This window comes from Punica granatum, chromosome 8 (assembly GCF_007655135.1).
Source record: "Punica granatum isolate Tunisia-2019 chromosome 8, ASM765513v2, whole genome shotgun sequence".
NCBI classification, from domain to species: domain Eukaryota; kingdom Viridiplantae; phylum Streptophyta; class Magnoliopsida; order Myrtales; family Lythraceae; genus Punica; species Punica granatum.
Window position 1 is genome coordinate 5171107 of NC_045134.1, and position 25000 is coordinate 5196106.

Consider the following 25000-nt stretch of genomic DNA (forward strand, 5'->3'; position numbering starts at 1 on the left):
AAATCTCCATCCATGATCAGGACGAAACAGAAAGAGAGCTCAGAGAGAGCGAAATTGATCTTTCCCCAAGAGGAAACAACGTCACTTAGCTCGCGCTTGGAGGATGTTATGAGAGAGAGACAGAGAGAGAGAGCAGAGCAGAGAGTGAGAGAGAGACAGAGAGAGAGCGGGAGAGCAGGAGTTATGAACCAGAGACGATAGTGAGTGATAAAAGAGAAGACAAAAAAAAGGGGAATAAATTAAGGCAGTTTCAAATTTGACAGTAAATTGAACAGTTACATAGAATGACGATATTGATGAATACGATGTTTTCCGTCAAGTGTTAACGATAGATAGGACGGAGGGATGGATTTGATGTTACCAAGGACCAAACTGATGTGACGGAGGACCGAATTGATGTTACGAGGGACGAATTCGATGTGCCCATGGACGAACTTGATGTGACCAGTGACGAATTCAATGTTACCAAGGACGAATTTGATGTGACTAGGGACGAACTTGATGTTATCAGGGACAAACTTGATGTTACCAGGGATGAACTTGATGTGACCAGGGAAGAATTCGATGTGACCAGGGACGAATTCGATGTAACATTTTTTTTAGGGACCTAGATGATGCAACTTGCGTAAGTCATGGACGAAATTGCCAGTTTACTCGCCCTAAGTGAGAGGTTCAAGTGGATTCTATTCCCGATCATAGCAGTCACTTTCGTCCCCGTTGCTCTCTTTGTTATGTTGCAACTTTCACTGTTCATCTCATGGTGCAGTCAACATATGGTTCCCGCATTTTTCACCCTCGGAAAATTTGGTAGCCAGATTGATGGACATATGTGGGTGCTTTGCACGATGTAAGCAGCATGTGTATGCTTTTGTTTCATAGCTTGGTTCGGAGAAGCGTTCGATTGTAACAAAAGATTACCTTTTACGTGGAACGAGCCTGTATCAATAATTATAATTTTACATATGGACAGTTTCTCAATTTCTTGTTCATTCGCAACAAAAAAATTTCTTTGTGCAGCGGTAAAAAAAAAAAACTTTCTTGGATTGAGATACTCTAATAAGTCGTGTTTTTTGAATTTGGAAAATATAAGCAATATGTATATCCAATAAAACGCTCTGGCTTGGAAAAGCTTCAATTCGTGGATTAATTTCTGGCTGTCCTCTTTCTTGTAATGTCTCCAAGGGAAACTAATTATTATTGATAAAAACCGTCTCGCACCATATTTCTCATACCGAAAGCAGGAAGCCACTGATGATTATTTTAATGCATTGCCATTTCAGTGGAAACTGAAACCTAAAGCTCAATAAAAACATTAAGACGAAATCCAATCAGCAAATCCCAGTTCAACTGGATTAGTCAGGAATCATTGGACTTCCGAATGCCAAGGTCCACACCGAAAAAAAAATCCTATCAGTAAATCCCTCGGTTGGATTCTCTCATTTATTGTTAGGTCGATGAAACAATGTGAGAAAGAAATTCCTGTTAAAGAAAGAGCTTTGCCAACTAAAGTTACATACCATAAACTGCTCAGACTGAAAATATACAAAGAGATAAATTTATACAATAATATCATGGGTGATGCTACACCACGGTTGATGGCAAACACAATCACCACAGTTTTTTTTTTTTTTTCGGGCCATCAGATCCCCTTATTTAAGATCATGACCGTACACATGTCCTGAATTTTTATACCTTAAGATTCACCCCTCATAATTTAATTATCGATATTTTCGACCTCGTATCTTCTCGTCGACGCTCGGTTGCGCTTGGAAACAAGTCTAATTCGGTTCAATATGAAACCAAACCAAATTGTCAGGTTCAATCTTAAATAATAATTTTGAAATTATCAGGAAAAAATAAAAGATAAAAAAAATAAGGAATTCTACAACCCATCAAAATTGGAGTTCTGGAGTTCTTCATGCCAAATTACAATTGAAATCAAAAGTTAAACCGAAGAACACATACATCGGAAAATCCAATCAAAATCCCTAAATTCATCGTCTCCGTTCCTTATGTAAATACATGCATCTATTCCGATTAATGAATTCGCCACAGAAAATGAGATGAAAATTGGAGAAGCCACCACTGAAGGCGGTTGGAGAAGAAGAAGCTGAGCTGTGTATGCTGAAACCAAGCCCTAGTCGGCGAAAAAACCATTCCATTCTGGTTATAAGGTAGAAAGGGGCGTTATTTTAAGACATCAAAGGTCCTGGAAGTCTTTGCGGTGTTGATATGATAATCTCGAGGGAGACATGAAATTTTCTTGCCTGTTATATGACAAAATAAATTCATCACTTGTTTTTCGTTTGAATAGAAGAAAGTGTATATAAGGGTTTCAGACTTCTTGTTTTCTTGGATAATTATTATTTTAATTTTTGAACGGGTCAATTTGGTTTAGATTAATATCAAATCGGATTTGACTCATTCCCAGATTCAATCAAGTATCGTCAAGAACATGTATAGTCGAAAACCTCAAAAGTTAAAATATGAAACGTGAATCTTCTAATATAAACATCTTAGACAAGCGTACAATCCAAATCTTATATTATGATATCTAACGGCTAAAGAAAAAAATAGCCATGATAGTTATTTTTGTCAGTCAACCGTTGTAGAATCTCTAATAATATCGTTGCGCTAATGATCGTATACATAAACTGTAAGAAGCTCTTTTTTCCCCCTCATTTTCTATTAGACACTTGTGTGCTAAGGCTAAGGTTTCTGTTGTCTTATAACTCATGTGTTGTATACTGTTTCTAATCCATTCTATCTCTTCAGGATTTTTTTTTATATTGGAAAAACTTCTTCTATTCTAGGAGTCATTTGCAATCATATGCAAATAAAAAAAATTTCTTGTATTTTTTTGGACACATATTATATAATATTTATCACTATTTTCTTGTATTTTATATTATTTTTTAAAAATAATAAATGTTTATTTATTTATAATTAAACATGCAGTCCAACTCATCGAACTCCCCGTTGAATCCATAAACTCATGAACTCATAGCTCGGCCAGTTCGATATCCGATCCGGTTCTGATAACACTAGCTGCTGTCACAACTGAGAGGAGAGGAAAGGGAGACAGTCTCGGGCATTGGAGGGCTTGACCGGGAAGAAGCCGTGGATGAAAGGAGAAGATGAAGAGTGATGATGGGAAAGGGTTGAGCCAAAGCGGCAGGATGAGTTGCAGGAGGTTGAAGGAGAAGCGGCTGATTGCAACTTGAAAATGGAGAGGAGAACCGATGGAAGACTGAGCTTGAGAGAAAGGAGAAGAGGGAGCTGAAGGTGGCTGCTGTCCTGTCTTCTCTGTTCTGAACAGAAAGGGACCATGAGGAGATGGGAGGTGATGTTGCTTCTGTCACGGTACTTCCAGTCGGGTTGATAAGGGAGGACAACATAAGCGATTTAACGGCCACCTGGAATGAATCTCACGGCGTTTGCTCCATGTAGCTACTCGGTGACGGGTCGTGACAGAAAGGACTAGTTTTGCCCTATTTACAAATGTTTTAGGACTTTATTTTTTAAAGTTAAGCTTTTAGGATTCAATGTAAAAAAATGGTAAATATATAGGACCACTAATATAATTTTTCCTTTCTTTTTATATTACCAAATACCATTCACTTGCTTTGTACTTATTATAATAAATCGACTTGATTGAATTGTTGTTCATATTGAAATGAATCCAAATTAATAAGGAGCTATTCAATGATACTCAAACATGTACTTGTTTTAAGTGCCTATTTATTTTCTATTGGTATTGATCTATGGATTGATCAGGAGTCGACATATGGTTAGGGCCTTTACGTGTCTTGAACATATACTGAATGCAGTTAATAAAATTTCATAACATTCTTTGGATTTTTTGATAGCCAACAAGGCTTGGTTTGGGAGTGATGTTACTGAAAAAAAAGTACTAAAATATAATTGCTGAAAAATAAGTGATGATATCAAAAGAAGAAAAAGTGTTTGAGTGGTAATAAGTTGAAATTATTGAAATTTAAATTAATGATTAAAATAGAGAATAAGTAGAAGCAGTTTTAATAAGTACATATTAACCTGCTAGAGAAAATTACGTTTTCAATCATTGAAATCAACCAAATCATCGTTTTAAAATAGTTTATCAAACACTGCTTTGCTTAAAATTTAATAAAAAAAAATAGTTATACAATAGCTACCGCACTCCAAAAAAAAGCCTAAAAGAAGTTTTTTATTTTTTCAATTTTTGTTATAGCTATTGTAGCCGTTGAAACCCTTATTAGGTTAGCTATTTTTTTCATCAATTTATCATATCAGAAATTCAACTCATGTCAATCAATTATAGAATTAAATTGTATCTCACGCATGTACCTTTATTTAATATAATGAAAGAACTTTTAAATACTATTGAAATAAATAGAAATAATAAATTGAAATCAAAGAATGTTGATTATATAAAAAATGGGAGGAAGGATAATTTTAGTTACTAGGGACACTATTGGGGGCGGCGGCGGGGGGGCCGGCAGGGTTGGTGAAAAGCCCCCAATTTTTTGAAACACGATAGTATCTGTACTTGGCATCTCAGAATAACGCCCCGTATAACTTGAATTTCAAGAATGTGCCCGAATGCTTTTTAAAGGAATGCATTTCAGTTCTTCTGTTTCGTGAAGTTTCTATAACACAAGAATTTCTTTCTTTCCGCTTTTTCCCCAATTAATATATTATTTTATGAAAAATAAAATAAAATAAAAAGAGAGTGAGATCAAAATGTGCTGGGAGTGGTGGTGGCCCAACGTCGACCAGCACCACACTAATTGAGGTCACTAGTGACGTCAAAAGTTACCGACGACCTTGCCTGGGTGGTGATCGCCAAAATCACGGCCACCACCTCATCATTTTTTTTTTCATTTCTCTCTTCAAAGAGAGAGGGATGAAATAAAAGCAATGAGGGCTCTATCGTCAGATCGCAACAGCACTAAGGAGGTTTTTTGGTGATCTCTCTTGTGCTAGAGGGAGCCGACGATTGAGGGTGGTGGTGGCCTTGATCCTGCCACCACCACCCAATAGAAGTTGCCGGCGACCTCTACCATCAACGGCGAGCTCGATTAAGGCAGTGGTCACCCTCCTCACTCGGTCACACTATTCAATCTTAATATTTGCAAATTGATGAAATACTGAGGGAACAGGAACACTATAAATAACTCTTAAATACCACCCCAAAGACCAGCGCCCCCGCCTCTTCCTTGCTGAGCGAGTTAGTAGAAATTTGTTGAATGATTATAAGAAATTTTGGGTAGTCAAACACGCCCTGAGTCAAGAGAAATAAGACGCACCTTTCTAGCCTTCAAAAATCTCTGTCAGTTCTACTAACATGAAGAATATGAGATGAGGAATCAAGCTGCAAAGAGTCACCTAACGAATCTTTCAGCTTCTCTTCTCTGACGTGAAAGTATAACAAAGTAAACGAGGTATCATGTTTTTCGGTGGAAAACGACGTATATGTTTTTCGATGGAAAACGGTGCATTATGTTTAGTCCCTCTAAGAGTAAACTGATTTACAGAAAAGCTTCGTCTCGGTTTAGTTTGGTCTAGTAGAGATCCAACCCATCATGTGGTAATTTAATTTCAGATGGGACCTACAAAACAGTCATTAAAGATGGAAGGTGAAAACAGAAAAAAAAATTATATATGTATATATATATATTGAAAAATGATGAAAAGAGAAAAGTAGTTAAAGTTATAGGACAAAAAGCATAAATTTTTCAAAATGAAATTAAAGTGTTTACATATATATATATATATATATATTTATGAATGACGATGATAGTACTCAACTGCAAATTGAATTTTTAGGGAGTTGAGTTTCTAGTGATTGAATTTTATATTGCAATGGAGGGGTTCGAAACCCATTAGAAGTAATTCGTGGTTAGATTAGAGCTGACGCACAAGTAAAATTAGTCTCAATTAATTAATAAAGTGATTATGACCGTGATCTGCTCCAATCGGCGACTAATATATTCATACTCCATGTGACTATAATGAATATATATTGACCGTGAAAGTCTTAGTTTAAGTATTTCCTATAAGAAACAAAGAAATGGAAGCTCTCATGTTATTTGCCAGCTAAAATGCTCGGTACAGTTGACTTTTTTTACCCCTCTCGAAACGTTGTATTTTTTTATTTTTATTTTTTCCAATGGTTCGAAAAGAATCATTATCAGATGTTGACACTTGCAGGGGAGCTTTTTAGAGTAATGCTGGTTGTACCATACCTCCGGCTTCATAGCCCTTGGATTCATAAATAAATAAATGATAAATAAAGAAAATGTTGAATCCAACGGCTACGAAGTCTGTGGTATATACGCTAAAATCCTCCCCCTTTGCCGGCTTCCAATAATTTTCTGAAATATGAATTTTGGCATCACGAAATAATGCCCGATATACTTTGGATTTCAAGAATGTGCCCCTATGCTTCCTGAACAAATGCATTTCAGCTTTTTTTTTTTTCTTTTTCGTGAGCAGTAGTGGAGTTTTTATGTCTGTTTCACGTTTTGCCATGTCGACATACACGAGCGATAGAAGGGCGTTCTATTGAAATGCCAAAGCCTAGGTCGATTTTTCAAGATCCACAGAACGGAGGGCATTTTTTTTTAAAATGCCAAAGGGCGATACGCATTTTTCTGTAATTAAAAGTACAACTTCTTCTCTTTTCTTTTTTTATTTATTTATTTCAATATGCTGAGGTTCATGGACACGAGTTTTTTTTTTTCAATATGCAAGGACCGGACCATAAAATATTGTAGGGGGCAAAATATAAAACTAAAAAATATGAAATCGGATGAGTTGCTTTTGATTCATCAAATCTTCGCATCTTCTCAAGACTTTATTATGGGCACTATTCGACCACTAACATGCTCAATGAACTTTTTCTTTCAATATGTAAATGCTTCTGATTCATGTGGTATTTCATCACTAGCTTGTGCTCCAATATCTTGCCTATATAGAGAGCAACACAAACAAAACTTTTCACAATACTATATTCTAGTCAATTTTTATGCTCTTCAAACCATGTCATAACAAAATGCCAGAATGTATATTGCTGAATTTCTTCTGAGGAAAATCATGTCATTTCGTTTGACATCGACCTTATCGCCAATAATGTCTTCTAATTCTATCGTGATCATAAGGATGATAATCAGAAAATTTTCTTCCCCAGCTGGGATCGAAAGGAGATCTTCCATATTGACTTTCACACGTCTTTTTTAAGCGATCTTCATTCGCTCTGGCCATTAATGTTTCTTCTACTATTGGTTTCTTGTTTTTAAGATAATTTTCCATATCAAATTCACAAGAACAAAAGAAAAATTTATATAAATGTGGATAAATTAATGACACTATGATTAAGGAGAAAAGTCATGAGAAAGAGGTTACCTATTGCTCATCGAACATTATGCTCAATCTAATGTCCTCACGGCGGTTTTCTTTTATTCTAGTGTTTTGCATTTGACAACTAACTCCTTACAATTTTTTTAATTACGAATGAGACCTATGGACCTAGTATAATGGAATATAATTCTTAATAACTAATAAAAGGACACGATAGTCACATCAAGTATCGAAGTCAGAATCTTTTGATTGCTAAGTAAGAGCGTATGCCATGCGCTTTAAATTGTCAATAAATCTTTAAGAAGATACTCTATTGATTATTTATTGTTATTAGTCTTTGAAATTTGTAAAATATATATTAGCTCTCTTTCAATGTATCCCCCTTCCTATGTGTATATATATCCTAGGTTATGAAGCTTATAAATTGGACTATGATCATTAGTTCACAGAAACTTAACCCAGCGGTCCCTAACCAAAGATCTGTGGTTCCAGCAACATGGGATGTTGATCCGGCCAGATGTTCTTGTACGTACTACACTGTCCTCTGTTTCCCATTTAATTTGAAATAGTTTCAGGAACGGTCTGCTTAGTCCAAGTATTATTTCTCTTGCTCTTGATTTTGATACGATAAGGTATTATGTTATTACAAACTGAAATTCACAAGAGCGAGTAGAAAACTATTTCCGGGGCATCTAGGAGCTCCACAATCTATAGTTTGAGGGAGGGATGCTAGAACCAACACAAGAAATTTAAATAGTTTGCAGAGTTTAATTGTGTGTTCTTTGTGCATGGTAACAGAGTTACAAGGCTACATAGCTATCCATGTGTCAAACTCGAGATCCCGTGGCGGTGACTCAACCACCACGTTCTCCGAGAATGGATATGAGTAACCATGCTGGTGGGATTGGCATTCAGTTGTTGGCCCACTCAAACTACAAGGTTTGGAGGACCTGTATGGAGTCATACCTCGTAGGAGAAGACTTGTGGGATGTCGTTGACGGAAATGACACCACAAGTCCAGAACCAGAAGCTACTGCTGATGAAATTATAAGTTCATCAGATGCTCTCAAGAAGTGGAAGCGGCTGAATGCCAAGGCCGAGTTTGCCTTAAAGAGATCTATCTCTCAGACCCTGTTCGATCGTATCATCGGATGCAAGTCTGCTCATGAGATATGGCAGACCCTCAGATTGCTCAATGAGGGGGATAAGGCGGAAGCAGACCCTACTCAGACTCGTCAAGGTAAGCTCTCTATTAATAAACTCTCATAGTATTTCTCGAAAATTAGCGACGCTATTATTAAATTTACATTGAGCTTATACGGGCTCGGGCCCATGTCCATTTAAAAGTTCAAGCTGACAAGTGGTGGTACCCAAGTCATATATTAACCCATGGATTTTCTTTTTCTTTTCTGATGTGGGATTTATCCCATTTTACTACTCAACACCCGCTCTCACGTGCAACGTGTGGTCTATTTTTGCCTACACGTTGTCACGTGCCCTTAAACACCCGCTCTCAACAATTGACCTTGAGCCGGGCTCTTCTTCCGTGCTCGAGCGAGGGGGGACTAACACGAGACGCACTTTGGTTGCACTCGACATACTGGGCCTGGCGTGGTGTGGGTGCGCACACGCGCGTAGGCACGCATACGTGTAACCTAAGCTTTAATACCATGTAAAATATCCACTTGAGCCCATCTGTAACTCAAAAACTTAAACTTTTGGATTGTAGATGGGCTCAAATCTGTATAGGCCCAAGTGAAAATTTTACATGATATCAGAATGGATTATGCTTTCGCGCACACGTGTGGACTCACCTCACTCCAAGTCTAGTTTTGAGGTAGCCAAAGTACGCCTTATCTTAGTCCGGCCCAAGTATGGCCTTATTATCAATTATCCCCCCTCCTCTCGCCCGAGGTGTAAGAAAAAGTCCACCTCGTGGTTAAGTCCCGAGAATGGAAGTTCAGTCCCGGCTCGTAGTCAATTCTTGAGGGCAGGGTGTTCAAGTCCACGTGGCACGTGTAGGTGAAGTGTCAAAGCCACACGTTGCCACGTGAGGGCGGTGTTGAGAGTTAAGTCCCACATCGAAAATATAAAAGAAATTTCACAAGTTTATAAGAGATTGTGTACCACAACCTATCAGCTCGAGTTTTTGGGTTGGAGATGGGTCCAATCGCTTATAGGCCTAATAGGAATTTTACATGGAATCAGAGCGGGTTATACTTCTGCGCGCTCGTGTGGGCTCACACCACGCATATTCAGTTTTGAGGCAGCCAAGAGTGCGCCTCATGTTAATCGGGGCCAAAAATGGCCTGGTCCAGTTCTGAGGTAGCTAAAAGTGCACCTCTAGTTAGGCCCAAGTGTGGAGCTCAATGCTAGTTTGATATTTGTCCCCCCTTGCACGAGCACGAAAGAGGATGCCCGGCTCGTGGTCAGTTATTAAGGGCGGGTGTTTAAGGACACGCGGCACGTGTTGGACCACACGTTGTCATGTGAGGGCAAGTGTTGAGATACGTTATTCCACATGAAAAAATTGAGAAAGAAACCACAAGCTTATATGAGGCTTGGATCAAGCAACCTATCAGCTTAAACTTTTGGGTTGTAGATGGGCTCAAATATGTGTAGGCCCAAGGGGAAATTTTACGGCTATTGTGTTTGGAGATTTCCTTGTTGAGATGTTCAATTCAGAGAGAACCTCCTTCCGTTCGAGGCCCTCTAATATTCAAAGTGGACACTTCACCTACATAGCACTTTAATTTCACAACCCTCGGTCTGAAGCGAGGGTTTCTTCCAATGTTGTATTCAGGGTTCGCCATCTTTTACTTTCTGGATATTTTTTTTGAAGTTAGCATCCTTCTACAACCATTTTGATGAATTGGTTGAGAAAACATATCATCATCTCACTGAAAATTTATAATGGTGCATTTGATTTCAGAGTTAAAATAATTTTGATTTTGATTGTGGAAAATGACAAATGATTGTATAGTGTGTTGAGTTAAAGTTAAAGTTAACAATTTTTACTTGGGAAATGTGCATTTTTATTGTGTAGTGTGTTGAGTTAAAGTTAAAGTTAAAATTTTTGTGATTTTAACTGCGAAACCAAACGGAGCATAAAAATAAATAAATAAACAGAAAGAGACTAGAGCTTTGAGCCACACGAACTTACATGAATGATTCAAATGAGGTTGTGTTTGGAATTAAGATGACCAGAGAGAGAGAAGGAGGAGAAGGAGGCCGGCTAGTCGTCGGCCAATAATCTTCCCTCATGTTATCATATATACTAGGAAATTAGAGCCCGCGCCAGTGTCGATGGCCTCAAAAAATCACTAGAAACCTCGTCTGGGGCCTGTGAGCCAGCCCTGCCCCTTCCTGTTATTCTCAATTAGTTGTATAATAATGCGGAAAAAAGGGTTTAGGAATTTTTTTATAAGCATAGGTCTCAATTGGAGGTGGAGGTGGGGTAGCGTTCTGTCTCTCTCTTTTTTCTTTTTTTATCTTTCATGTCTTTATTTTTTATTTTCAATCAATAAATTTGGGGTTTTTTTTTTCTCTTTAAGAAACTCACATGGCATGTATATAATCTAGTTTAGCCGGAAAATAGATCTATGGTGCACCGTGTTTAGTTTTAAATAAAATGGGTGGCAACTTGCAACTTGCAACTTTTCAAAGAATAGGGGACAAATTGCATTTTCCTTTAGAATTAATAATAGTAAAAAAAGAAAGATAGAATAGAAATACAATCAATATAATAACTCTGCAGCGTGAAACTTTCTATCTGAGATCTTTTTAACAAAGTCATATCACCTTAATTTTGTAGTGGATTTTAAATATTCAGAATAACAAATTCGAATTAGTTTTCAAAATTTCCTACAAAATTTTATTGCATCTTAATAGGCCATTCGATCTGATATTTCCTCACTTTGGTTTGCATCATTTTTAATTATTTATTTTCAACCTCTTCTATATGTAACTCTTCTACAATCATGTGAAAAAACGCTTGTTTCATTATCGTAATTTAATTTAATTTAATTCATAATAGTTGTAACTCACTTTATTTTTTGAATTAATATCTTGTATATATATAGTCTGTCTTGTTAATATTTTCTCTCCGGTGGAGTTTGTCTTGTTAGTATTTGATCTTTGATACTTTCAAATTACAAGAGTACTGAACCACTATATTCCAACGTGGCCCTGAATTAATGTCAGATTATTAATATAATATGGAATACGTAGAGGAATAAGCTAAACTCAAAGTCATAAAAATATTGTACTAGTAATATGTGAAGAAATATATGCACTTAAATGGGGCAACAATTTTTATATCTTCGAATTTTAGAAGAATTAACTAGACTTCTAATGGGGTGCACAAATGAATTTAATTGGTTAAGGGATGGCAGGCTGGTTGAGCAAGAAGAATATCTAATAGGATTTGGGTGTAATATGAACATTATTGACAACTGAAATTGAAATAAATGGGAAAAAAATAATAATCTCGTGCCATGGATTAATAAAGACTTCAAGATGCCTAAGTTCTCTTGATATTCAATAGAATTTTTGGAGAACTTTCTTTATCAATAAGTTTATTTCCGTATAAACCATGTTATGTAATACTATGGATCTGCTTAATTCACCCAAAAAAATACTATGCATCTACTTATGGTATCATTTTCGCATGCTTTGGAGATTAGTATCTTATGAGGAAACTTTTCAAATATTTCAATAATATTGAATCAATTAAAATGTAAATCTCAATGAATTTTTTTAAACTCCAAAGTATTTTATTTGTATTGCAGCACGTGGATCTAATAATTATGCAGCAGGATCGTCCCAGCAGGGTCTTAAATTATGCGGATCATGTAAGTGGCGTTCTATTGAAATAGCTATATCCATAAAGTAAATGTTTTCTCCTTTTTTTGAGTGATAATGTTTTCTCCTTTTTGATACAAGGTCGTCATCCATACTACACACAGGTTCAATATATGTTTGAATCATTCCATTATATGAATTCACACATGTAGAGAAGAAGTGACTTTTTGATGAACCGGGAGATAATGTTGATTTTGCAAATTATTTGATCCATGAACAATGTATTTTTTCCCTCTTGTTTTTTTCTATTAGAAAAAAGACATTTTTGGTCCCCAACCTTTGGCGCTTTTGCCATTTTAGCCCTAAATCTTTATTTTTTGCCAGTCTCACCTTCAACCTTTCACTGTTTTTCCATTTTAGTCCAACCGTCCATTTTTCCGTTAAAAAAATGTTTTCTATCCAAAAATAATTTTTTTACTTTTTGCTTTTGAAATATCAAAATATTAAAAAAATCAGAAATTTAATATATAAAAAACTTGGGGCAGTAGCGGGTGGGCTCCCTCGTCCACCGTCGCTTCTCAGGGGAAGTCGACGGAGGCTTCCGACACCTTTGCTGACCTCTGCTGGGGGGCAATGGCTGGCAGATCTCCCCCCACATCTCCTGACCGCCAGATCTTCCCCTTTTTCTCCCCCACCACCAAGCATGGTTCTCGTAATTCTCTAACTCGTTTGGAAAAATATTGGCAGAATCTGAACAGTATCGTAGTGAGCACAACATTGCAAAGTAAAATGAACTACTATTAGTTAAGTAAATATCATTATAATATATAAAACTTGAAAAGCACAACGTGGACGCCTATATAGGTTCGATTTTGGAATCCTTAACTTCACAACAAACGTCCTTCTAGTTCCATTCAAAGTATTTTGCCACACTCTTAGCTTCCATTCAATGTATTTTGCCACATTCTCTCAATTGGATCGATTCAACTAATCGTTTCAAATTCATCCATATTATTAGTACATATTAATTAATTAAGAATCTCTTTTAAACAATGAAAAGCTTAAATCCAGAATTGAAAACCGTACTTCGAGATATGAAACTTTTTTATTGTTATCTATTTATCTATATAATTAATTTAAGTACCATGCATAGTTTTAAATAGATATATTTATTTAAAATTAAATTTATCATTTTAAATTTGTAAAGTGAAATAACATATTATCTTTGTACTTTAAGCTTGTTAATATTTTCTAATATTTAAAAATACATTCAACTTTGTATTTCACCAAATATCTGTGAAATGCAAGGGGTTATCGCCTAGTTTATTATAATATATAAAAGCCGAGTAGCAATGTCATGAGAGCTCCATTAGCAAACCCTCAACTCATGGTTGATTCTACATCAAAGATTCACGGTATTTGTCTGTTTTTACATTAATATTTCGTAAGTACATTGTCTCTAACTCACGTATATAGAATATTGAGAAGGCATTTCCTACAATGTATGTATGATACCGCGAAATTTTCTCAATTATTGAATTGAATCCCTCAAGATATGTGATTTTTTTTCAAATTCAATGTTTTAGCATCCTATAAATAGAAGATTTGAAAATTCATTTTATACATCATCTTTCGATTCAATATAGTTTTTCCAACACCTTAATCCTTACACGATATCTATCACTCTTCGCATATATACAAAAATATATATTAAATTATTATTATCTCTTAGTATAATGTTATTTGCATTGTCATTAGAGTAGAGTAAATATTTGCTTATTAACATGATTTTCTCTTCTTCACCTCTTGCTCACAATTTGTAATGTTATAATGTCTAATTGATAGAATACATAGCTTTTGTTATGTCTTTTTTCAATCAAAATTAATCTTACTTTTATATGTCGCTCTCCTAATTCTCTGTCATAAAAAGTAACTTATGACAAGATTCTGTGCAACACATGCAACACTAGTTTACTTAAGAACAAGTAAACATTCATACACAATAACACTCAAATCCATCATATAATTAACTAGCATAGAATTTTATAAAATATACGTAAATATACAATTTATACAAATATTTACCAGACTCAAGTTCTAATAACACAAACACTTGCCAAACCCAACTCTTGCAACCACTACACAACCATTCAGTATCATCAAACATATACTCGCAAGACCAATTTCATACCATCATAATATGCGTTTCAATATCACAATAACCTCAAACAAACAACTCCCAAAGCAGCCAAACAACCATAAGGGTCGCATTTCCTCACGACATAGTTAAAATGCTACCGTACCCCCACACATCTCAATCAACCATCCTCAACTCTCTATATCAATTCTCATCAGTGGGTCAGTCTAGTATCCATTTTATATCTCGCCGAATCAGTGACCCAGCATCTTTTTATATCTTGATGGATCAGCGATCTACCATCATTTTTGTTTCCCACCGAACTCTTTCGGTTAAATTTGGTTCTTCCTCCTATTCCCGCTACAGTCTCGTAGTTGCCATGTCTCAACTTCCCCCCTTGGTTTTTTTTTTTTTCAACCACCTCTCCGTTCTTCTCCGACATATCTCCCCTATTCTTCCTTGGGTCGCCGCCCCGAGCTCTCTCTCCGTAGCACTCTGTCACTCTCCCAAATTTTTGTTTAACAAATAGATATATTGATGAAAATAAAATATATTTTCCTTTAAAACTCCAAATAGTTACATCTAGCAAGTGGAGAAGAGTTAAAAATAAACATAATTCGTGATATTTAATACAAAAGTGAAACTTCATGATCTTGTATGTAATTTACCCTTTATAAATAAAAAAATGGATTTTAACACCATATATCCCATAGTTTGACACTTTTCTAAAATATATTACATAGTTTAAAATTTACCTAAAACAACTTACAGTTTGCATATTGTTCCAGATTTATCACAGCATAACTTTCAGCCAATGTTTGACGAAGTTATTGACGTGGCAAGGATGGGCCCACATTACTTTCTCAAGCCACATCAACAACTCCGTCCAACATTGATGGAAAAAGTGAAGCGGGGTAGATCTAGAACAAAATGCAAATCGTGGACTTTTTAGGTAATTTTCAAACCTAGGAATAGATCTAAGAAAAATGTCAAATCATGGAATATATGGTATTATTGCCAAAAACATATTGACTAATACATGCCAAAAAAAACCTTTTCCCTGAGTACAAAATTTAGTTCCCACTTTTTTTCTCCTTAAATAATCATATCGAGTCACTTTTTCTTTTCATTTAATTCATTTAAAGATCTCAAAAGTCTTGCGAATCTTGATAAGCTTGAAATACATTGTAGTATTGCTTAATAGGTGCTTACATTAAAATTCATTTATTGGTTGTTGCGTAATAGTGGCATCACCACTATACCAAATGCTTGATTAGTCTGCAGATACTAAGGACGTTTAATTTTAGAAAATTAATTATTCATTTCCATCTCTGTTTTTCTACTCTTTTCGTAATTTATTTCTTCACTGGAAAGTAGAAAAACATGTTTATTAATATTAACATAGAAAATTCTTTGCCATGAGATAATCATCATTCATGAAAATTTTGAATTCAACTTATACATAGAAAATCAGATAAAAAAGAAATTCATAAATTAGAAGATATAAATGGAAATAATTAGTTAATGGAAAAGTAGAAAACTTTAAAAAAATGCTTTTCTAATTCATGCAAATTTAAATAGTGGAAAGGAAATTTTTCGTAGAATTTTTTTTTCTATATAAGTAAACATATTTTCATAGTTCTCAACTTTTTAGAAAAAATTTTAAGAAAAATTAAAAATTCTCTAGAAGTAAACTAGCTGCAAGTCTTTTACTTATTTGTATCGAATATATGCGACAAAAAGAAAGAAAAAATGCCATGCACTCAGTAATAATAGATGACACACTCGTTTGATCGATCTTAAATATACTTATAGATCATCATTATTGTAATTCAATATATATTATGACTAAATAAAAGATATTCTAAAATTATCTTAAAGAATGGACAAATATGCACGAGAATATACCTTTAAAATATTATTGAATATATGCTACAACCGAATAGAAGCTATTATAAAGTTATCTCGAAGAGTGGTATAATGCGAGAAAGCACCTTAAATATTTTATGAAATATAGAAAGAAAAAGAAAAGGATATAAAAAAATAATCAAAAAGTTTGTTTTGAAATTAAAAAAAGGGGGGACTGCAAAATATGCTGCCAACGGGCTAGGTTTAGCAATTTGTAGCTAATTCTAATGTGCGTAGTCATTTCTCTATAAATGCATGCATATAGTTTTTTTTTACAATAAAATGCACCTCATATGGATATTGCATGTTGCAATCAATAAAATTAGTTGCACCATACTGTCAAGTAAATTACTAAAAATGTGAGTAAAAGTTAAAATATTTTACTAAAAAACTAAGTAAGGTTTGTTTCAAATTTGTATATACTTTTGTTTCAAATTTTGAATATTTTACTTCAAAATATGTGTAATTTGCTTTGGAATTTGTGTAACTTACTTTTTCTATTAGTAATTTACTAAAAATTCGAATAACTTACAAAAAATTTTAGTAATTTGCTCTGATTGTATGATGCAACCAATTGTACCATAGACCTTCCCTGATTAAATATAGCTTGGATCACCACAGAAAGCAATTAATTATATTGAAGGGCCTCTGATTAACTTATTATTCATGTGCAAATTAAAAGACAATGGAGATGATCTCCCGCGTTACCAAGAGCTGTATAAGGCAGCAATAGCAGGAGATTGGAACACTGCTGAGAAGATTTTCAAGAGTGGCCCTGAAGCAAAAACGGCCGTAATTTCTACGCGACAAGAAACCGCACTGCATGTTGCAACGTCAATGGGACAGGCACGATTCGTAGAGAAGCTAGTACAGCTCCTGTCCCCAAAAGACCTGGAAATGACGGATTTCAAAGGCTATACGGCCCTCCACATTGCAGCAATATATGGGAGTTTGGATGCGGTAAAGACTCTGCTCAAGAAAAACAAGATGTTGACCCAAATCGTCTCCACTGAGGGATATACGGCCCTCCACGTCGCAGCCTATTACAACAGCAAAGATGTGATGTGGCACCTTACCTTGAATACTACCGATGATCCTCCTGGTCGTCCCTTCACAGGCCCTAAGGCTGGTGTGCTCATTCTGCATCTGGTGTGGTCAGGTTTCTACGGTAAATACATGCATATATATTGTCCATTCGAGCCTAATTCATTCTCCAAAAATTAAATATTTATGGTCCTAATTATTGTGAAAGAATTAAGTTTCGTTCCTTTCTAATTACCTGATATATTATATTCATTCGTTGTTTCAATTCCCCAGATATTTGCCTTCACCTATTGGAGAGATATCCAAACTTAGCTACCGCAACAACTGAATCAAAACAGGGAATGCTGGCAGCTTTGAGAGACAAGTCTTCTGATTTCGAAAGTGGATGCAAGCTTCACTTCTGGCAGAGATGCATATACCACAGTACGTACGTACACTAAATTTTTTTTATCATTATTTTTGTTTATTTGATATATTTTTCATTTAATTTAATTGAAGTTCTTCCGGAGGAAGTGGTACTCGACGGCCATATGCCAACTCGACTACTCAAAAATGATGTGGAAGACCCTGATCCGGCAGTGAACACCCAAATATCACCGACTTCAGCTGGAACACATTGGACTCAAGGTTTTGTAAGCTAAATTCCATGTGAAATTCAGGCGCTCATTAATTTTTGCTAAACCTATAAGCGGTTGAGTCCGTAATCATTCAAACAGTTGAAGCTAAAAGCTAGTGGTACCCCAATGTTCCACTTACTTCCATGCTCGATAATTGACTATGAGGTGCATCTTCTCCTCCATCCTTCTACTTAAACTGACCACAAATTCCACACTTGTGCTAAACAAGAGATGTAATTCCACACTTTCCGCCATTCCTATGATTAAGTAGTTGACCCATATCGATTTCAAAAGTTCCAGCTGATACTTAATGATACCCAAATCACTTGCACTTTATTTTTTCGCGTGGTATTTTAGTACTCAATGGCTCTCTATCTATAGTAAAACTAGCTTGCAGTTTCTTTCCTCTTCTTCTTCTTCTTCTTCTTTATTTATTTATTTTTTTTTTTGGTCTCTGCGTTGCAATAATGATGGAGGATTTTTTTATTTTACTTTTCATTTGTCTGCGCCCGACAACAGTTCGACAGTGGAGCATCGAAATTGCTTGGAAAGCTCTGGAATATTTTGGTACACACCATACAGTCAGATTGGTATTGGTAAATATTTTGTTCTCATTATTTTCACTTATTTATTTATGAATTACCTTAATCTAATTAAATTGCAGCATTTGGGGTGATCAAGTGCATCAAAGATGAAAAATACAAACACAAATGCACCCGCAGGCTTGTGGAAATTGCATGCCAGGAGATGTCACGCAATATGACTCCGCCTGAGATACTTCAGTCCCTTGCAATTCAACATGTTCTGCCTGTAGCAGTGCGGAACGGCATAATTGAAATAGTAACCATTTGCCTTCAGTATTTTCCCACTTCGATTTGGATCAATACACCACGTGGGACCATAATTCAGGAGGCAGTAACCCTACGACAAGAGAAGGTGTTTAATCTTATGCTTGACAAGAACGCGATCAACAAAATGAATTCCGGCACTGTGTTCGGAAACACTGGTCAGAATCTTTTGCATCTTGCTGCAAAACTGTCACCTTACCCTGAACTTTCATCTATATCTTGTCCTGCTCTACAAATGCAAAGAGAGTTGCAGTGGTTTCAGGTGCGATGCACGCTTCTTACCAGTTTTGCGCCCTTGCGATTTGCATTTTATTTCCTGCTTCAACGATAAGCTTTTTCTGACTTGCATGCCTCTCCAGGCTGTGGAAGAGTTTGTTCATCCCTCGGTTAGACTACTTATGGATAAAAAAGGCCTAACACCACGAGAACTGTTTACGACGGAACACCGGGGATTACTCAGAGATGCGGAGAGATGGATGAAGGATACATCAAACTCCTGTATGGTGGTAGCCACCCTCATAGCTACGGTCGTTTTTGCAGCAGCTTTCACAGTTCCCGGCGGTAATGTCGAAGGCAGAGGCACTCCGCTGTTTTTAAACAAGCAAGTCTTCATGTTGTTTGCTGCGTCCGATGCTTTAGCTCTCTTTTCCTCTACAACTGCCATCTTAATGTTCTTGTCTATCCTGACGGCACGGTATGCAGAAGAAGATTTCCTCCGAGTGCTCCCGAAGAGGTTGATATTAGGATTCGCGTCCTTGTTCCTTGCCATAGCGACCATGATGGTGGCATTCGGTGCAGCACTGCATATGGTCCTAAGTGAGAGGTTCAAGTGGATTTTCTTACCGATCATAGCACTCACTTCCGTCCCCGTTGCTCTCTTTATTATGTTGCAACTTCCACTGTTCATCTTCATGGTGCAGTCAACATATGGTTCCGGCATTTTTCACCCAAAGAAAATTTGGTAATCAATTGAAGGATACATCGGGGCGTTTTGCGCTATGTAAGCAATATGTGTGTGTGTATCTTTATTTCATGGATTGGTTTGGAGAATTGTCATTATATTGCTCTAATAAGTTGTTGTATGAATTGGATTTGTTGAGTGAATCTGGACTATGTAAGCCATATGTGTATCCATTATAATGCTCTGGTCTGGAAAAGGTTCCGCTCATTAAGTGAATAATTTTTACCGTGTATTTCTGGCTCCCCCGTTTCTTCTAATATCTCATTGGGAAATTCCCTGTTTTTGAAGAAAACCGTCCCGTGCCGGATTTCCCATTTCAGAGAACCGAAGGATCTCACTTCATGGAATGACGTAGAACAGATAGTGAAAGCAGGAAGCTGCTGATGTTTGTTTTAATGCATAGGCTTTTCAGTGTAAATTGAAACCTAAAGATAAACAATAAGAAACAGCAAAATGAAATCCAATCAGCAAATTCCTCTGTTGTACTCTTTCATTTACTGTTTTGTTGATGAAACTGTGTGAGTGAGAATTTCTTGATAATGGAAAAGTTACGGAAAACATCCAAACCGAAAATACATAGATTTATATGGTAATATCATTGATGGCTAATGGTCATATAAAATATAAACCATAAGAATCTCTTCTTCTTTTTTCTTTTTTTTGCGAGAATCTTATATTGCCAACTGATCATACGAATTCCATGAAACTTAGACCGAAAGGCCGTAAACTGAATCATGGTGCTTCCATCAAGACTGGGATGTCGATCTGTACCTTCTCATAGATCGCCTGTCCCCATCACCCTTTCGCTTCAAATATATTTACCCTCCGATAATTCAGTAACTATTTAGAAGATTAACGACTCTGCTTTGGGGAGTCACATTTATAAGTGCGCCAGTATAGAGGTGTCTATCCTCTAACTTGATAAACTTGTAACTAGGCCTTATCAGAAGTCTCTAACACGGTAAACTACGCCTTAACAGACGCACGAATTGGATGACGTTCAACTTAAGATCCAGAGTCCGAATGCTAATTAAGAAGCGCACTGAAAATGGAAAAGAAAGAAGGGAACCCATGTTGAAAGACGGAATAAAACTCTTACCCCATTGATTGACTCTAGATTTTACATAGACCCATTTCACTTACTCCACAAAGATGCTGCGACCAAACGTGGAATGTAGATCGTATTAAGTAAGAGCGGGAACATCAATGCCGGGTACAAAATCACCATAACACTACAGATGAGGCCTCTGCACAGAGAACTTGCCCCCTCTCATCTCCAGAGAAATTAAAACAGGAAGGTGAGACTGGTCATATGCTAACTGCAAGTCACCAGAAATGACTTGGACTGGAGTAGGTGCAGCGCGATATAATCATGCCTAAGTCGAGATGCATCCTCGGTCTCCTTGACCGCTTCCGTTACAGCACAAAGCAGAGGTATCCTGAGCATCGACTTTGTTGGTGCCATTTGTAGTTAATGATGCTCCTTCAGGAAATGCTTTCCTTGCCGACTATTTCAAGGAAGGGACGCATGAGACCACTGCCGTGGGAGTAGAAATGAAAAGTTTGAAAATTGATCGAAACATCATCTCTAGAGCTACCGTTCCTTATTTGCCAGGAAATAGAGAGAGCATCAATATTGAGACGAACAGTTTCAATCTCTTGTTCTGGTTGTAAAATACATATCCTGTCTTCATTATCAGAAGAAGATAGAATTAAAAATAACAGCAGAGGTCCGGTTTCTAATTATAGGAATAAGCAGTCCATCTTTTACATATATCCAGACGCACAGGCAAGACATGACACGATAGGCTCGTAAGTGAAGACTTACGCACAGGCACAGCATGACACTGGTAATAAGAGGTCGACTTTTTACATATCTTCAGACCGAAGGACACTGGTATAGTGACCGAAGGACACTGGTATAGTGACCGACGCACAGGCACGGCATGACACGACGGGCTCGTAAGTGAAGACTTACGCACATGCACAGCATGACAATGCGGTCGACTTTTTACATATCTTCGGACACAAGGACACCCGTATAGTGACCGACGCACAGGCACGACAGGCTCGTAAGTGAAGACTTACGCACAGGCACGGTGTGACAATAGTAATAAGCGGTCAACCTTTTACATATCTTCGGACCCAAGGACACCCGTACAGTGACCGAAAACAACCAAACAAGAAGCAAATGACAGCACATTATACAGAGAGTGTAGCGTTAAGTTTTTGTTCAGCCTTCAAAATTCGTTTTGACCCACTTCACTACCTTCTACTCATTGACCTTTTTGGTGTTAATATCCGTAATTTTCGCCTTGTAGCTCAAGCTGGAGTCCTCCACCTTCGCCCTCCTACTCAGCTTCCTCTCGGTGGCCTCTCGCTCTGCCTCAAGCTCATCATACTCCTTCACCCAGCAACAGGCCACCATCCACGTCAACGCCAGCACCACCGCCTGTAGCAGCACCATCGCCATCAGGACCCCGCACTCCAGCCTTACCAGGAGATTTGCCTCCCTCGGGTCCCTTGTGGACCTGAACAACGAGAAACTCGCCCTCTCCTTGGTGAGTAGAGCCAGGACAGCAAGGACCTGCCCTGCCAGCGAAGCTTGGAGGAGGGACATGTGGGAAGCAAAGCAGAACCCCCCCACATTGCTGCAACTAATGGAAGTTTGGATCCGGCAGAGACTCTGCTCGAGAAAGGAAAGAAGTTGACCCAAATCAACAACAATGAGAGATTCACGGCCCTCCATACTGCAGCCTATTGTAACAGCAAAGAGGTGGTGTGGTACCTTACCTTGAATACTACAGATGATCCTCCTGCTCGTCCCTTCACCGGCCCAATTTCCGGTGAACTAATTTGGGTTCTGGCATCGTCGGGGTTTTTATGGTAAATGCATGCATTTCCTTCACTAACTCATTCTCCGAAACTTAAATTTTTTATCCTAATCATTGTGAAAAAAAGGTTTCGTTTATCAACATCCTAGAAATATATATAGTTGCTCTATCAATTTTTATTTATTTGAATTTTCTTTTTCTTTGGATATATTTGTCATTTAACTGAAGTTCTTCCGGAGGAAGTGGAACTCGACCATACACCTTGTCACGATCCAAAATTTCAACTGGATTTTCCCTATATTTCCTCGATATCCATTACCACATAACTATTCACCTAAAACTGGCTTTCCATAAAATTCCCAAAAATATAAAACCAACTTGGTAAACTCTAATATGTATATACATATCAAAAGAGAGAATTTTTCTTTTTCACACCCATATCGGTAATACAACTAAACAAAATTTCAGGTCGTAACATTTTCAAGTTAATATAATGGAAAATGAATGGGAGAAAGAGGGAAAGATGAAAAAAAGGGTTCTATACTACTTAATTATTAGGTCAAAAATTACTTAATGAGTTATGTAAAAATATTTGACTTAGGGTGTGTTTGTTTCAACTTAATCAAATAAGTGCTTAAAAGTTAGTTACAAGTTAGATATAAGAGAAAATGAATGTAGGAAAGATGGAAAGATAAGAGATAATGATCTAAACTACTCAATTATTAAGCAAAAAATCACTTAATGAAATACGTAGAAAATTGACTTAATGAAACAAATTATTCTTCACTTATTGGTGCTCTTTATCTCTTGCAAAACTTTTCTCGTCCTTGTTCATTCTTTCCCTCTTTCTATACATTTCTTCTCTTAACTAATTAAATGTTTAATTTTTAAGCATTTAATTTATCAAACACAACCTTAATTAAATATATCATTTTTCACTAATTGGTGCCCTTTCTCCTTCATAAAACGTATCATCATCCTTATCATTTAGTCACAAAAAGGATATCTATCAAATAACTAAGGTCCCTACCTAGTTCTCTGAGCTGATCCCCGATACCAAAAAGTGTTTCTTCCGAGCAGCTGGAAGCTTATCTGGAAAAATATATGCAGGGTGTGAGCTACATCTCAATGAATACTATATTCCAGAGTAAAATGACATTTTTAAATAAATATTTAATTGCAAATAACTAAATAATCAAATAACTAATATCATCAAATCCAATCCAATTATTAGCTCCCTCGGCATACATACACTATATATATATATATATATACACAAACTGTAATAATAATTATATCCAATATAATAACTAAATTTAAGTTCTACTAATCAATTCACACAACCCTTCCAATCGTTTCTCTAATACCCAATATCACATAAACATTAAACATTCATTCATTAATGCATAGGCTTTTCAGTGTAAATCGACACCTAAAGATAAACAATAAGAAACAGCAAAATGAAATCCAATCAGCAAATTCCTCTGTTGTACTCTTTCATTTACTGTTTTGTTGATGAAACTGTGTGAGAGAGAATTTCTTGATAATGGAAAAGTTACGGAAAACATCCAAACCGAAAATACATAGATTTATATGGTAATATCATTGATGGCTAATGGTCATATAAAATATAAACCATAAGAATCTCTTCTTCTTTTTTCTTTTTTTTGCGAGAATCTTATATTGCCAACTGATCATATGAGTTCCATGAAACTTAGACCGAAAGGCCGTAAACTGAATCATGGTGCTTCCATCAAGACTGGGATGTCGATCTGTACCTTCTCATAGATCGCCTGTCCCCATCACCCTTTCGCTTCAAATATATTTACCCTCCGATAATTCAGAAACTATTTAGAAGATTAACGACTCTGCTTTGGGGAGTCTCATTTATAAGTGCGCCAGTATAGAGGTGTCTATCCTCTAACTTGATAAACTTGTAACTAGGCCTTATCAGAGGTCTCTAACACGGTAAACTACGCCTTAACAGATGCACGAATTGGATGACGTTCAACTTAAGATCCAGAATCCGAATGCTAATTAAGAAGCGCACTGAAAATGGAAAAGAAAGAAGGGAACCCATGTTGAAAGACGGAATAAAACTCTTACCCCATTGATTGACTCTAGATTTTACATAGACCCATTTCACTTACTCCACAAAGATGCTGCGACCAAACGTGGAATGTAGATCGTATTAAGTAAGAGCGGGAACATCAATGCCGGGTACAAAATCACCATAACACTACAGATGAGGCCTCTGCACAGAGAACTTGCCCCCTCTCATCTCCAGAGAAATTAAAACAGGAAGGTGAGACTGGTCATATGCTAACTGCAAGTCACCAGAAATGACTTGGACTGGAGTAGGTGCAGCGCGATATAATCATGCCTAAGTCGAGATGCATCCTCGGTCTCCTTGACCGCTTCCGTTACAGCACAAAGCAGAGGTATCCTGAGCATCGACTTTGTTGGTGCCATTTGTAGTTAATTTT

At 36.7% G+C, this 25000-nt stretch overlaps 2 protein-coding genes across 4 annotated transcripts; one reads left to right on the top strand and one right to left on the bottom strand.

The window, feature by feature from the left end:
* Positions 1–7778: 7778 nt before the first annotated feature.
* LOC116187251 lies at positions 7779–19912 on the top strand. Of its 3 annotated transcripts, none has more exons than XM_031515909.1 (10): positions 7779–7887; positions 8161–8602; positions 12153–12215; positions 16893–17378; positions 17528–17677; positions 17753–17881; positions 18391–18438; positions 18536–18981; positions 19079–19320; positions 19422–19912. In XM_031515909.1, exons 2-10 carry the CDS (start codon positions 8185–8187, stop codon positions 19537–19539), a joined length of 2100 nt encoding a protein of 699 aa, XP_031371769.1. In that variant the 5' UTR covers positions 7779–7887; positions 8161–8184; the 3' UTR covers positions 19540–19912. The 3 variants fall into 3 exon arrangements, with proteins under 3 accessions (XP_031371769.1, XP_031371768.1, XP_031371767.1); XM_031515908.1 differs by having other exon boundaries at positions 19079–19280; XM_031515907.1 differs by having other exon boundaries at positions 19079–19912.
* Positions 19913–21952: 2040 nt separating this feature from the next.
* On the bottom strand, positions 21953–22429 carry LOC116187886. The gene has a single exon (XM_031516881.1). It carries the CDS (start codon positions 22427–22429, stop codon positions 21953–21955), a length of 477 nt encoding a protein of 158 aa, XP_031372741.1.
* Between the last annotated feature and the right edge of the window lie 2571 nt (positions 22430–25000).